The sequence below is a fragment of the Felis catus genome, chromosome D4 (assembly GCF_018350175.1).
Source record: "Felis catus isolate Fca126 chromosome D4, F.catus_Fca126_mat1.0, whole genome shotgun sequence".
Lineage (NCBI taxonomy): Eukaryota > Metazoa > Chordata > Mammalia > Carnivora > Felidae > Felis > Felis catus.
Window position 1 is genome coordinate 29,357,570 of NC_058380.1, and position 16,250 is coordinate 29,373,819.

The 16,250-nt window shown below is 39.3% G+C and overlaps 1 protein-coding gene across 10 annotated transcripts in view; it reads right to left on the minus strand.

Annotated features, from left to right (window-relative positions):
• Nucleotides 1-16,250, minus strand: part of FANCC (FA complementation group C) — a 265,345-nt gene that overhangs the window by 146,543 nt on the left and 102,552 nt on the right. For all 10 annotated transcript variants that reach the window (XM_045043621.1, XM_045043627.1, XM_019815868.2 and 7 more), the window contains one exon: nucleotides 14,573-14,667. In XM_045043621.1, the coding sequence (XP_044899556.1) occupies nucleotides 14,573-14,667 (95 nt within the window). The remainder of the gene's footprint in view (nucleotides 1-14,572; nucleotides 14,668-16,250) is intronic.

Here is a 16,250-nt window from a genome sequence, read left to right on the forward strand (position 1 = left end):
TCAATATTAAACAGAACCAGATCTGATAGGAACAACAGTCAAACTAAGATAAAGTGTAACAATCTCTAGGTCAAAGAGAGTAAGCCAGTTATAGTTACCAGCTTACAATGCCTGGATCTTGGGAGGGATAGATGTCAGCCTCCTAAAGAAATGCACATGTGGTCTGGGAAACAACTGAACTTCAAAACAGATGTACAGATCATGTCGCCACATGTAGTGCAGACATCCACATGGCCCTCAATGGTGGCTATTCACTAAGAAATAACTCTACTATAGACATTACTGTTTAAATTTACTTTTCATAGGGATTTATCCCAAAACAGTCCAAGGAGCACTATCCAGAAAATTTAGATTGAAACACAGTGAGCCTATGTCTTAGAAACATATATTACACCTGTAACACACAGACCTAAAAATTCCCCTTTTACTCCAGACTGAGGTTGGGGCACAACAGGAGAACTGGGTGAGGGGGTTATAATAGGGAGAAGGCTGGGAATTACAGAAGGGGATCTGGTCAATGTTCTATTAACCAAGCCAAGTCAATTAAAGTTATAGTTTAATGGAAAAGCCAACATGATCATAAAACAAAAATAAAACAAAATAAACAGAAAACATAAAACAGGTCATCCGGAGAACATCACCAAACATCTCAAACATCCTGTTCCTAATTGGCAATAAATGTCTTGATCTGGCCTATTTGAGCAGCAGCAACTTACTAAAAAACAATCTGCTACAATTTAGAATTAGAAATCCACCTAAATGAAATGAGAAAGAAAAACCTAGCCAAGAACACAAATGGTATCTCATTTTGCCCTCTCAGAGGAAGCAAATTTTTATTCCAGGAAGTTCAGTGTCTTCACATTAATGATTCAGGAGACAGTTACCACTCCCTAAAACAGAGAAAGATAAACATTGACAATTCAACTTCGTGTGTGTGTGGAATGAACAGCTGATCACATCGAATGGATGTAAAATACTTGGGAATAACAATAGCAGGGTTTGCATTTTCCAAAATGCTGCAAGATGCTAAATAGTTTGCAATATTTATACTGCAAAACCATGGAATGCTGAGGAAACTTTATCAGACTAAATAAGAACATGATATTTAATAAGGCAGATGCTATTTCATGGAGTTACTGAAGTACCTGCTGCTAGTACCTACTACTAGATATCACTGCCCTAACACAGTATGGCAGACAGCTTCAGTGGTTTCCAAAAGCCTTGGGGAAAACACACTTACAAAGCTATAAAGACATTTTCCACGCTTTCCCTTTTTCAGTTGCGTGTTCCCAGCCAGTTCTATTGAATAACAGGCAGAAAAAGGAAGAGGACTCAATTTGTATTACAGTCTCTGCATTATGTAAGTCCCAAGAGGTAAAGGGAAACCAAATGACAGTGAGGGAGGCAAGAGAGAAAACAGGGTCTCTGCATGCCATGGTCCTGGAAGATGGTGCAGGACAGGAATATGCAACAGCTGCTGGGCTACCAGATCTCCTCCTCCTCCCTCTTGTACATTCTTAGTTGGCTTATTTTAGGGATTCTGCCACATCTTTCCCTTATATTTCTCAGTGAATGGTCATACCATCCACCATGATGTTCAAGTCAAAAACCTAGGAGTTCTCTGTTAGATTAGAGGGAAACAAATTGCCCATCCTCATGTTTCCAGAGAAGAAAGAATGTCCACCTCACTCCTTAGGTGCAAAAAGCTTTAGGAACAGTTTGGGTATCTGCGAAGGATGTTGTGATGTCACATCCATATCATTCTTAGCCATCTCTGCCTTGCCCAAGGTCTAACCTCCTTCCCACAATGGCCACATTCGAATGATTGATGGAAGCAGAGGCATTAAGGCCCAGCCCTCCTGTCCCAAAAGCAGGCAAGCTCTGAAGGGTCTCCTATCTCTGTCCCTGTAGGCACAGGAGAGGTCTCCACTGAGACTGCACTATAGCTGAATTTTTTTCCTCTGCGCAATCCTGCATCCCTCCTTTCACCTCCACAGCTATTACCCCCTGCACTCTCCATCTCAAGGCCAGATTTCCAGAAAGCCCACCCTATGACATCATCTCTCAGTCTTGTCACTCTCTTCTCCCCAAAAGAACTGAACTAGTTGGTCAATTTGGGAGAAGAAACTAAAAATGCCCAGCACCACACATTCCTCTCCCGACTCTGTCTTTCCAACTTGCCTTACCTGCAAAAAGTATGTGTTCTGGTCTACTGCTGCACCATGCTTAGCCAGGAAGGCTCATTCCCTGCCAGGTAGGCCTATTGTGGTCCATCTTAGCTGTGACTAGCTGACTTGGCTACCATAGGTAGATGGGCCCGACTGAACCATAGACATAAGCTACATTCTTAAATCTGTTTTAAGAGTTAAGGGACTAATGTTTCATAACCAACTACCTAACTCTGATGTATCTCAACTAGTTCCTAACTCAGAAGATGGAAGTGTTATTTATTACTCCCCTAAAATCTCAACATTATCCTTAACTGCTCCTCTATCCATTCCTTAACAACCAATCAGTACCAAGTCCTGCCCTCCTATACTCTCAAATGTATTTTCAGCATTTAAGTCACTATCTAATTCATATTCATATAAGTGTCCCTTGCTCCCAATTTAAACCCCTCCAATTAAAATCCTTGCTTCCCAGATTAAGGACAGACATTCTTTACTGTGGGCCACTTGAGCCCTCAGGATCTAGCCCTAACTCTCATGCCTAGTCAGTATATGACACATAGGATAGCCCGTTCTTATTATCATTACCAGGAAGACCTTTTCTAGCTTTTTCTTTGCCGCCTCTCCTACATGCATCTCATGTCACTTTCAGTTCTTCCAGTTCCATGTATGCCCCTGGCCTCAACTGTCATCTTCTGAAAGCCTTCCTGGCCAGCCCTATAAACCTCCCCAACTCCCGACAAGGCTTTTTCCCCTTTTCTTTGGGCTACCACAGTACCTTCTATATGCTGTTCGTCTACTCCTTCACTTGTTACATTACAACAAAACCACATGATCTTTCAAGGCAAGGCCTTCATATCCCCCAATATCTGCTTGTACACAGTAGGCACTCAGGATATATTTATGGAATAAATGAATGAAGGATTGCGAAAGACTAGAGGAGAGCAAGGGAGAAAACAGGGAAGCATATGAATCACAACAAATGCCCCTCTCGCAATGCCACAGTTAAAATACTTTCAGTAGCTCCTTCCATTGCCCTATGCTAATTTATGAACGAGCTCACAAACTGGCATTCATGGCCTTCCAAAATTTTTCCCAAACTGTTTTTTTTCTAACCTTAATTTCTGCTTTTCTCCCTAAGCTTTTTTTTTCTTCCCAAGCTTAAATGGAATAATCATTCTTTTTTGACTATACCCAACCTTCTGTCTGTTCACTATCTTCTTTCCAAGTGGAACCCCACCACCACTAGCATTTACCATCTAAAATCATACTCATTTATTCACTTATTCAGCAAATAATCACTGAATATTTACTATGTGGCAGATACTGTTCTACACTTTTAGAACAAAGTCTCTACTCACATGGGCCTTGTAACCTAGTTGGGAGAGAAACCTGGACTTGTACAAGGCTCTGGCATCTGTGGGTATCTGCTTAAGTCAGCGTTTTCCAGGTGCCTCTGCTGTGGGGCTGAAGCCAGTTCACAGGCTCCAGCCAGGTCCACAGCCCAAACTGGGGTCTGTCTGTCCTATTATCTGATACAAAAGTGGATGAGACTCCACTTGGGTCCCTTGGCATATGCTACTGGATCTCACAGCTCCCACACAGGCATTTCTGTTCACGGAAAAATGTCGAATTTTAAATGATTAGCAGGAACAAAAACGAGAACATCTTATGCTGCCATGACGCTGCCATCTTCTCCCAGGATGACTTCTTTAACACACATCTTCATAATCAGTGTTGGTGGAAAACGACTCTGAGCCAAGTATGAATTAAAGCAACTTTTAAGCAACTGTAAATATTTTGTCAAATTCACTATTTATTCATAGTATCCTTTGAGGAAATAAGATTTTTTTTTCTTTTACAACTGCGTACACGTATACCTGAGTTCTGAAACCCTTCAAAAAAATAGTTTATGAAGACCCCAAACAAGTCTGTTTTCTACATTAGGATGTTGTTGGCTGCTAGAGAAAAACAAAACAAAACAAACCTCTAAACCAAACTGGCTTCGACAGGAAAGGGAATGTATTAGAGCACTGAAGTTCAGGAGTGGCTTGGTCCTGGGCCCAAACAAAATCAACCCGAACGTGACCCTCTTTCTCCTTTTTTCAGCTGTGTTTCCTCAGGACTAACTCTTTTCCGAGGCAGGCTCTGTCCTCGTGGTCCCACAATGACTGACAGCAACTTCAGGGACTATGTGCTACCTAACTCATGTTCAGCAGGAAAGATAAAATCTACTTCCCCAACCATTGAAACAAAAGGTGTAGGACTGACTTTCCAATGTGGGCTATAAGTCCATCTTGATCAATCACTGTGGCCAGGGAAAGGGGAAGGGTGGTCTTGGTTAAGCAAGGTTAAGACTAACCTTAAGACCTTGGTGCAGTAAGTCTCACCTCAGATGCACAGTGCACAGCTGAGAAATGCAGGGTACTATAAGAAGGTAAGAAAGGAGGGGCGCCTGGGTGGCTCAGTTGGTTGGGCGTCCGACTTTAGCTCAGGTCATGATCTCACAGTCCGTGAGTTCAAGCCCTGCGTCAGGCTCTGTGCTGACAGCTCGGAGCCTGGAGCCTGTTTCAGATTCTGTGTCTCCCTCTCTCTCTGCCCTTCCCCTGCTCATGCTCTGTCTCTCTCTGTCTCAAAAATAAATAAAAACATTAAAAAAAAAAAGAAGGTAAGAAAGGACATAGATACTGGGAAAGCAATTAATTACTGTCCACTGTATGTGTGAATACAAAAATTCAAAGAAAAAGATACTAGTTCTGTGTTTGTTACTTTGAAAGTAAAACCAAAACAAAAGAGATCACAGTCATACAGGATTGCCAATGTTTTTCCAGAGTAGAGGTGTGGAAGAGAAATCTCCAGCATCTCCATCCTTGTCCCTGAATTTTACCTTGCCTCTATTGTCTTACTAACTGCCCTCAAGAAATATGATATTTTCCCTTTTAAATTACCATTTAAAACTTGGGCAATAATTCTTTCCCTAGGTTTCAACATCTGAACTGAGCCAGGCTAGCATTTTCAAATCCCAAACAACACGAAAATGAATAATAATAGAAATTATCTACAGTATAGACACAATCACGTTTCCCAAGTACCAGTGTCTGTCCGCTGGCTGGCCAGTCCCAAGTGCACTTGTTCCAAACCTACTTTCTCCTCTAAGCCCCTTACCTGTCTTGCAGCTTGCTATATACAATACCAGCATCTCTGAAACCACTAGTTTTCTAAAAAGTCAGGACTGTAGAATGCCTTGACAATGATGTGTTACACCAAAAATAACAAAACATACAATTTGGGGTTCACTCAAAAACCACTGTTTATTAGATTCCAATACAGAGAAAACCCTCAGAGGAGGGTTTAGCCTTTTTGGCTAATTGGATGAGATACCCGCACACATTAGGGAGAATGATCTACTTTACTCAATCTATTTAAATGTTAATCACATTCAAAAATACATCACAGAAAAACCCAGAATAATGTCTGATGAAATATCTGGGTACCCCATGGCCCAGTCAAGTTGACACAAAATTAATCATCACAGATCAATGAGACCAATGGAGAGATTTAGAATATGTGCAAATACAAAGATGCTTGACTTATGACAAAGGTAGCACCATCTACCGGCAAGGAAAGAACTCAATAATGGTGTTGGGACAGTGGGTATCCATGTGGAAGCAAAGTGAAAATGGATGCCTATTTAGGCCATACAAAGGAACAGTTACAGGTGGACCACAGACCTAAATGGGAAAGGCAAATCAATACACTTTTAGAAAATAATATGGAAGGTCTTCATGACCTTGCAGTGGGGAAAATTTTCTTAAGCAAAATACAAAATTATTAACCACAAAGGGAAAAATTGATAAATTTGACTACAATAAAATTTAAAATGTCTTCCTTAAAAGAAAATAAAGAAATGTAAACACAAACCACAAGGTGGAAAAAAATAGCCACAATATATATAAATTAAAAAAGTGCTTAGATTCAGTACATCTACAGGAATTTCTACAAATCAGTAAGAAAGACAACCAAGTAGAAAAGTTATTAAGAAATCTGAACAGGAATTCCACAAACATGTGCTCAACTTCAGGGAAATACTTCAGGGAAATATTAAAACCATAATAGACACTACCACATGCATCTACTAGAATAACTGAACTTTAACAGTCTGACAATGCCAAGTGACCAGGAAGCTACGGAACTCTTACACATTCATCATAGGAATTTAAACTGGTACCACCACTGTGGAAAACAACTTAGTATGAGCTAATACAATTAAAGATATACATATTAAATAACCTACAATTCCATTTTTTTTGCATGCTCTTTATTTTGACACAACAGGGCATGTGCAAGGCATGTTCACAAGTATTTGTTTGAAGTTATGTACAAAACACATCCTTTCCTTCTCCAGCTGCTCTTCTTTTCCTCTGTAGTTTTTTATAAAATACATGCTTTGTGGGGTGCCTAGGAGGCTCAGTTGGTTAAACATCTGGCTCTTGATTTCAGCTCAGGTCATGATCTCATGATTATAATCTCACAGTTGTGAGATCAAAGTCCACATTGGGCTCCATGTTGAGTGTGGAGTCTGCTTAAGATTCTCTCTCTCTGCCTGTCCCTCTGCCCCTCCCCCTGCTTGTGCATGCGCTCTCTCTCTCTCTCTCTCTCTCCCTAAAAAACAAAACAAAACAAAAAACAGGGGCACCTGGGTGGCTCACGTGGGTAAGCGCCGACTTTGGCTCAGATCATGATCCCACGGTTCATGGGTTTGAGCACTGCATCAGGCTCTGTGCTGAGAGCTCAGAGCCTGGAGCCTGCTTCAGATTCTGTGTCTCCTTCTCTCTCTGCTTCCCCCCCCCCCCCCCCCAGGCTTGTGCTCTGTGTGTGTGTGTCTCTCTCTCAAAAATAAATAAACATTAAAAAAAAATACATGCTTTGAAACTTGGATATACAGGAGAGAATATTACAGCAACTCTGTTCCTAATTCTCCCCAACCAGAAACAAATTCCCATCAAAGGCAGAATGGATAAACACACTACAGTACATTAATAAAATGGAATACTCTACAGTAGTGAAAATGAACAAGTGACAAATACATCCAAGATCATGGGTGAACCCTACAAACATCATACTGAACAAAGTAAGTTAAGCACAGAACAATATATTACATATTATTTCATTTATATCAAGTTAAAATCTTAAGCCAAACTCCATAATTAAGTGGTAAAACCATAAAGCAATGTAAATAAAAGCTAGACTAGTGGTTACCACCAGAGGGGGAGAGAGGAGCACAGAAGCAGGAAGGAGGACCTGGGGGCAGGGAGCTTATAAGAGGCAGGTAATGCTCTATTTCCTGACCTAGGCGGTAGTTACAAAGGTATTTATTCTGCAATGATTTTTAAGCTTGGCATTTATGCTTGATGCACTTTTCTGCACATGTGTTAGATTTTAAAATTTAAAAGTTATGTGGGGGCACCTGGGTGGCTCAGTCGGTTGAGTGTCCGACTTCGGCCTGGGTCATGATCTCCCCATTCATCGAGCCCCACACTGGGCTCTGTGCTGACAGCTTGGAGCCTGGAGCCTGCTTCAGATTCTGTGTCTCCCTCTTTCTGCCCCTCCCCTGCTCATGCTCTGTCCCTCTCTGTCTCTCAAAAATAAATAAATGTTAAAAAAAAAATTAAAAGTTATGTGGGGTTTTTTTTTTTGTTTTTTTTTTTTTTGTTTTTTTTTTTAAGAGGGATGAAGTAGAAGACTAAACCAATACATGTAGCATCTGGATACTGCTGAGCATTACATTTTGAAAGGGAAAAAAGACAAAGTAAAACCCTTTTAACTGACCTTACCCCTGGTATTCTGTTGTTTTCTTCTCTTCAAAATAAAAATTACAGAGGTATGGTCTTGCCCAGAAAGGACAGGTATCTCCTAAATGTGGCAGGCCTGGAGATCTGCCCCTTGGGTTATAAACTCTCAGAACAGACTATCTTTAAATCCACTACTGTATCCTCAGCTTCTGTTATAGTGCCTGACAAACAGTAGGTGCTCAAAAAATATCTGTTCAATTGATTCACCAGTAAAACTAAGTTTTACAAGAATCAAGTATTCTGAAAAGATGTAAAAGAGTCCTGTGACTTCAACAAATCTCTAAATTTTAAGAATAGCCACTGAGGTAGTTATTTGATGGTACATTTGAGGTTACCAGTAAAACTTCAAAAAAAACACCCCACATTGTATTAATGTATTTCCAACATAACATGTTAACATATGCTAGCATATGGCCAGCAAGTAATTTTAATTTCATCTGTTCTTTTTTTTTTTTTTAAGATTTTATTGTTGTAAGTACAATATGGGGCTTGAAAGGACAACCCCAAGATAAGAGTCACACGCTCCACCAGCTAAGCCAGCCAGGCGCCCCTTATTTCATCTCTGCTCTAAAAATACAACTTATACAACTCAATCTAACATTTTCAAATTTAATAATCTGAATTTTACTAAAGTTTAGAATTTACGGAAGAAATTCTTACTTTTTGACTTAGGCTGTTTCAATCATACTTGTGATGCTCCAGGAACACAGAATGACCCAAGATTTTATTACCACAATTAGAACTGCTTAGCACATGTAGCGGGCACGAGATAAATGCTCATTGAGTGAACTAACAAATATTATTAAAATATGACTTAAAAACTGAGAATTAACTGAGGGTTGATGGGGAGTGGGGGTGTGGGTGATGGGCATTGAGGAGGGCACCTGTTGGGAGGAGCACTGGATGTTGTATGGAAACCAATTTGACAATAAATTTCATATTAAAAAAAAGAAAGCATAAGAGACTGTTAAAAACTGAGAACAAACTGAGGGTTGATGGGGGGGTGGGAGGGAGGAGAGGGTGGGTGATGGGTATTGAGGAGGGCACCTTTTGGGATGAGCACTGGGTGTTGTATGGAAACCAATTTGTCAATAAATTTCAAATATATAATAATAAGAAAAAAGAAATGCCACAAAAAAAAAATAAAAAAAAATAAAAAATAAAATTAAAAAAAGAAAGCAAATAAAGGTATAGAAAATCAAAAAAATATATATGACTTGTATAATTTTCAGAAGGATATTGGATGACAAGTTACATATACTTAATGTATAAGATGTCCTTCTAAAACTTTTAGGAAGAATGGCACAAAAACAGACACATAGACCAATGGAATAGAATAGAAACCCCAGAACTAGACCCACAAACGTATGGCCAACTCATCTTTGACAAAGCAGGAAAGAACATCCAATGGAAAAAAGACAGCCTCTTTAACAAATGGTGCTGGGAGAACTGGACAGCAACATGCAGAAGGTTGAAACTAGACCACTTTCTCACACCATTCACAAAAATAAACTCAAAATGGATAAAGGACCTAAATGTGAGACAGGAAACCATCAAAACCTTAGAGGAGAAAGCAGGAAAAGACCTCTCTGACCTCAGCCGTAGCAATCTCTTACTCGACACATCCCCAAAGGCAAGGGAATTAAAAGCAAAAGTGAATTACTGGGACCTTATGAAGATAAAAAGCTTCTGCACAGCAAAGGAAACAACCAACAAAACTAAAAGGCAACCAACGGAATGGGAAAAGATATTCGCAAATGACATATCGGACAAAGGGCTAGTATCCAAAATCTATAAAGAACTCACCAAACTCCACACCCGAAAAACAAATAACCCAGTGAAGAAATGGGCAGAAAACATGAATAGACACTTCTCTAAAGAAGACATCCGGATGGCCAACAGGCACATGAAAAGATGTTCAGCGTCGCTCCTTATCAGGGAAATACAAATCAAAACCACACTCAGGTATCACCTCACGCCAGTCAGAGTGGCCAAAATGAACAAATCAGGAGACTCTAGATGCTGGCGAGGATGTGGAGAAACGGGAACCCTCTTGCACTGTTGGTGGGAATGCAAATTGGTGCAGCCGCTCTGGAGAGCAGTGTGGAGGTTCCTCAGAAAATTAAAAATAGACCTACCCTATGACCCAGCAATAGCACTGCTAGGAATTTATCCAAGGGATACAGGAGTACTGATGCATAGGGCCACTTGTACCCCAATGTTCATAGCAGCACTCTCAACAATAGCCAAATTATGGAAAGAGCCTAAATGTCCATCAACTGATGAATGGATAAAGAAATTGTGGTTTATATACACAATGGAGTACTACGTGGCAATGAGAAAAAATGAAATATGGCCTTTTGTAGCAACGTGGATGGAACTGGAGAGTGTGATGCTAAGTGAAATAAGCCATACAGAGAAAGACAGATACCATATGGTTTCACTCTTATGTGGACCCTGAGAAATTAACAGGAACCCATGGGGTAGGGGAAGGAAAAAAAAAAAACAGGTTAGAGTGGGAGAGAGCCAAAGCATAAGAGACTCTTAAAAACTGAGAACAAACTGAGGGTTGATGGGGGGTGGGAGGGAGGAGAGGGTGGGTGATGGGTATTGAGGAGGGCACCTTTTGGGATGAGCACTGGGTGTTGTATGGAAACCAATTTGTCAATAAATTTCATATTAAAAAAAAAAATAAAAAATAAAAAAATAAATAAAACTTTTAGGAAGAAAATGTCACTTCTAAGATAAATGTATATCCAAGACAAGTACAACTGATTCATAAACCAACAAACATCTTCTGTCTTACTGCAATTATGGCCAAAAAATATACAACTGTGTGGGTACTGATTTGTGATAGGTATATGCAATTAGCTTTAGACTGTTAAAAGTTAAACAGTATTATTCTTATACATGTTTTTATCAGGTAATATTACAGGCATGTCTAATACATTGAGGAGGGAAACTGTTTTCCCAATTTCATATGCCCTCGACCCCTCCCTACTAGCATTTTCTCTTCAGGGTAAAGCATATTCAGGACTTCTCAATTTCAGTAAAGTCAATTGTATGATCTGGTCTGGCTACACCTCCTATCTCCCTCCTTCAGGGCTAAGTTTCTTCAAAAAGTAACCAAAGTTTATCATCTCCACTTCCTTACCTTACTACCTTCATTCCTCAAACTATAGCAATCTGGCAACTTCCTTGCACCTCCCACTCAACCCATTCCAACCCAGGTCATTCCTCCTAGAGGCTAAATCCAAGCACTGCTTTTCAATCCTTACCTTGCTTTATGCTCTAAGCTGCCCTGTCCAATACAGTAACCACTAGCCACACGTAGCTACTGAACACTTCAAATGTAGTGAGTACGAGGAAGGAAGGAAGTTTTTAATTTTTAAAATTTTAATTAAATTGAACTTTAAAAACTGACACTTGGTTCAGTCATAAGTTTCTCTGTAACAATTTGGGTATATGAACCTACTCTTTCAACTGTAAATTTTGTGAAACTGAAATACAGATCAAGAATTTCCAGGGAGGGGCACCTGGTGGCTCAGTAGGTTAAGTGTCCAACTCTTGATTTCAGCTCAGGTCATGATCTCACAGTGGTGGGATCGAGCCCCATGTTGGGCTCTGTGCTGAGAGCTCAGAGCCTGCATGGGATTCTCTCTCTCCCTCTCTCTCTTTGCCTCTCCCTCATGAGTACCAGTACTCATACTGGTACACTGTCTCTTGCAAAATAAATAAACAAACATTAAAAAAAACTTCCAGTGAAAATTAGGATGTAACATGTAGATGTAAAATGTAAGTGTAACACACACACTGGATTTCCATGACTTAGTGCAAAAAGATTATAAAATAATCTCGTTAATAATTTTTATAGATTATATGTTGAAATGATAGTATTTTGTAAATACTGAGTTGCATAAAATATTATTAAAATGAATTTATTTCTTTTTGTTTCTTAAAGCAGCTACTGGAAAATTTAAATTATCCATGTAGTATGTATTTTATTTGCATTGGACATTGCTGCACCATAGCATCAGATATGAATGACCACTCATTCCTTCTCAAAACACTGCTGCTTCTGGGGCGCCTGGGTGGCGCAGTCGGTTGAGCATCCGACTTCAGCCAGGTCACGATCTCGCGGTCCGTGAGTTCGAGACCCGCGTCAGGCTCTGGGCTGATGGCTCGGAGCCCGGAGCCTGTTTCCGATTCTGTGTCTCCCTCTCTCTCTGCCCCTCCCCCGTTCATGCTCTGTCTCTCTCTGTCCCAAAAATAAATAAACGTTGAAAAAAAAAATTAAAAAAAAAACAAAACAAAACACTGCTGCTTCTCTCCTCTACTTCTTTGACTCCCTGTTTTTAACCTACAGGGTAGCTTATTCTTCCACTCACTCCCTGAATGCCAGTGTCTCCCAGGGTTGTCCCAGGCCTTTTCCCTTTCCCATTGCCCTGGGCAACCTCACCCTCACCCAAGGCTCCACTGTTCCCATACCCTGAAGACTGTCAACCCTCTAAGTATAAATCAGCTCTTCTCCTAAGAAGGGTATGCTCGACTCCACCTACACTTAAGCAATCTGCACTTAGCCTGCCATTACACCTTTTGAATATTTACCTCATTCACATTATAAATCTGGCCCCTCTTCTCCATTTCATTCGGGGCTGCATGATTTCTCACTTGATCACTACTATAGCTTCCAAAATGCTATCCCTGCTCCTTCCAAATCAACTTCCCTTTGCTGTTAAGCTTCTAAAATTCACACCTGGCCAGATGATTTCTCTGTTTAAAATACTTTGGTTTCTCCACTGACTCAAAATAAAAGAAAAACTTACTATTATACATAAGGTTTCATGCTTCATCACCAGCCTTACAAAATCCCAAGCTCAAGCACATCTAAGTACCTGTAGTTCCCTGAATATGACATTGGCTTTCTTGCCACCATCTTTGTGCATGCTCTTTCTGCTGACAAGAATATCCTTTCCTAAAGCTCTATTCCTGCTCTCCTAGTCATCTTTCAAAATTCAGTTGATATATTACCTCCTGCAGGACACATCTCCAAACCCCCAAGTTTGAGCAAGTGTCCTCTGTGTCACCATCACACCTATATATAACTCTGATTACCAGTCTATGAATTCCCTGATGCAGCAGGAATTAAGTCTCATTTAACCTTCCTCTGCTATACTTTGATATGTACCTATTGATAAATGGATGCAGTATTAAAGGAAATCCACAGAATAAAATATAAGGTAAAAATTTTAAAATAGGCTAATAAAGTCATGAGTTTAAATGAAGAAAGTTAGTCCGATCACCCTAAAAACACTTTATTAGATGGCCTATTTCAGAACTTCATAAGCTAGCGAATACAAACATATATTCTAAATAATCATTGAAACATCAACTATAAAAGCAACAATTAAAAAGATTAAAGACTAAATACGTTATTCTGTTGATACAGCCTTGTTTTTCATAGCTTTTCTTCCCTAATTCTACTTAAATCACCTTTCTTCAGTTCTTTACAGTAACTTACCTTCCAGTTAAAGTCTGCACCCTTTCCTTCCCTGATCCAAACCTTTTCACTTCTACTGTCCCTTCAATTCTTCTTTCAATCTAACAGTAAAATACAAACACTGTCTTTGTCAGCTCAGTCGGCAATTTTGTATAAAACAAAGGAATAGTAAAAAGCAGTGAATGGAATGATATCACCAGTCAGACTGATAGACAAAACCATATGCACCTGGGTGGGTGATTTCATAATACTAAGCAGTTAATCTGAACCATATGCATACTAAGTGGAGTCTGACAGGCATCAGCAAGTCCTTAGGGTTGTTACAGCATGACAGTGGGGGGCATGAGAAAAAAATCAGGCAACTTGCTAGTGGTGAGGGCAGCCACAGCCCAGCCCTACAACATTCGCCAACTTGTGCTTGCCCTTCAAGAGACAGCAGAAACAGACAGGGGGGTGCAGGAAGCTGTCAGCTACATGCACTAGCACATTTGACTGACCGATTTGACGGTGTAAGCAGCGGTAGCCAACAAGCACCAGGTGCTAGTCTGAGCACCCTGGCCTGGATACCAACTTCAGGACATAAAATAAAGGCAGCAACTGAATTTTCTGAATTTTTGTTTTACTACAGATTAGATTCCAAGAGACGCAGAGAAGTACTTAGAAATTATGTAAGTATTTAAACTAGGTTAGTAGAAAAATAAATAAATAAATAAATAAACTAGGTTAGTAGGGAAAAACAATTTTTGAAGTATACCAGTTGCTTAAAGGAAAGAGAGAACATTCTTTTAATTACCTGAAAGTAACTTTACAAAATCACACATTAGTTAGGTCTTCCAGGCAAGGGAAAGTTCACCTTAAAGTCCACTATCTTCTGGAATTAACAATCAAGCAAAAATGAAATCTCTTGAATAACTTTACACCCAGCAAGATAATGGGACAGTGAAGCCTGTATTTGAAAAATTTTCTAAAATGTCACAGAACTGCACTACTAAAGCAGCACATTTAAACAATCAATTTAATGCAAAGCAGCGCAGGACAAGATTTACTCTTACCCGTGTCCAGGAGTTCAGTTTCAGTTCTTCAGAATTCTGTGGTTCTTTATTAATCAGACAACATAAGCACCATAGTAGAATTTTTTGGCTTTCATCTGCAAAAAAGAAAAACTAAAATTAGGTTTTAGCAAATACAAAAAGATAATCAGTATAAAAAAATTTTTAAACATTATACTAAAGGAAATATATTTATCATATTTTATGAAAATATCAAACTACTAAAGTTACTGAACAAGCATCCAGGACCATGTGTGAAACTTTACTTTGCAGGGGTTTTTTATTCTTGTGGTTTTGGGATCACTTATGCTTAGCCCTTGTGTGGGCAATCCCTTTCTGATAAAGCCAGAAAAGAATGATGGAAATAACTAAAAGAACTGGGCTTTTCTCAAGATCATTTCTTTCAAAGCATATTTCAAACCATTAGTAATTTCAACCTTTTTAAGGCAATACAACTGTTACAGATAGTAGTCTACATTTCTGTCTTACTCTTTTAATTTTCTAACTTCCCAAAATACCCTCACTTGTTAGAAAAAAATTTAACAAAATGATCATTTTAAAATATATTCTGTTTAGCACTAAATGGCTTGGATAAAATAGAAGCCTCTTACATGTTCCTCATTCTTTACTCTAAAATTGAAAACTTTACCAAATATGTATTGAAAACACTGAACCTGGAAATCTTATACTTGGCAAGAATATCTACTCAGTGAGCCATTTTCTTTTTCCTCTTTTGGTAACTGAGTCCATTCCAATTGGAGATTTCACAACACAACTGGGAAGCAAGAATGATGCCTCAAATGGAAGATGTCAGTACCTAAACTAGAGCCAAGAAACTATGGCCTTTATTGGACAGCCATTGAGTAGAAGAAGCTGAGGAAACCAAGCACCTGGACTCAATCCGCTGCAGAATCACCTGCTGCCCTTGACCTTCTTACCTTCTGCAGTCTCATAAACACAGCATTTCTAAGGGTTACATTAACAAGAAATAAGGAAAATACAAACTACAGCAAGCTACCTCTGCACTTTCAACCACACACCAAAGGACACTAATAGTAATTTTTAAACCCATTTTTTTCGCCATAAACATCATAAGTTTGTGCTCTCCTGGTAATACCTCTGAACAAACTTTATCAGGCATTATTCTGAGGGACATTCATTTTTCTTTTTCCTAGTTTTTATTAGCTCAAATACATCACTGGCTTGCCTATTTTAAGTTTATCTCACAAATCATGTAATTTAACTTTTGAAGGTCCTAGGATTCTTGAGGTTGAACCAATGTCACTGATTAAAACTGTGACTGTTGTACTTCCAATGCTTTAAATATTAGAATAAATTCTAATTATCTTCATGTCACAGGGTATTGGGCAGATCCCATGATATGCTTACTACATAAGGCTTCCCCTGTTAGAAAAAATGCAACCCAATGCGTAGCATTTCCAAAAAGCAGACACTCACCTCTAAGAGAGGAGGAGGAGGAGGGAGAGGAGAAGGAGAAGACAAAGAAAAAAATGTTATTTTATGGACCTTAAATCTAATAGAATCTAAAAATGGAAGTTTTCCCTAGGTGTTGAGTGAGTCTGCATATTTAGTTCAACAAATGTATCATTTTTTAATTTTTCTCTCAAAAAAACACAAAAACAAAAAAGAGAGAGAGAGCAGCCAGAGAAATGTTCACCCA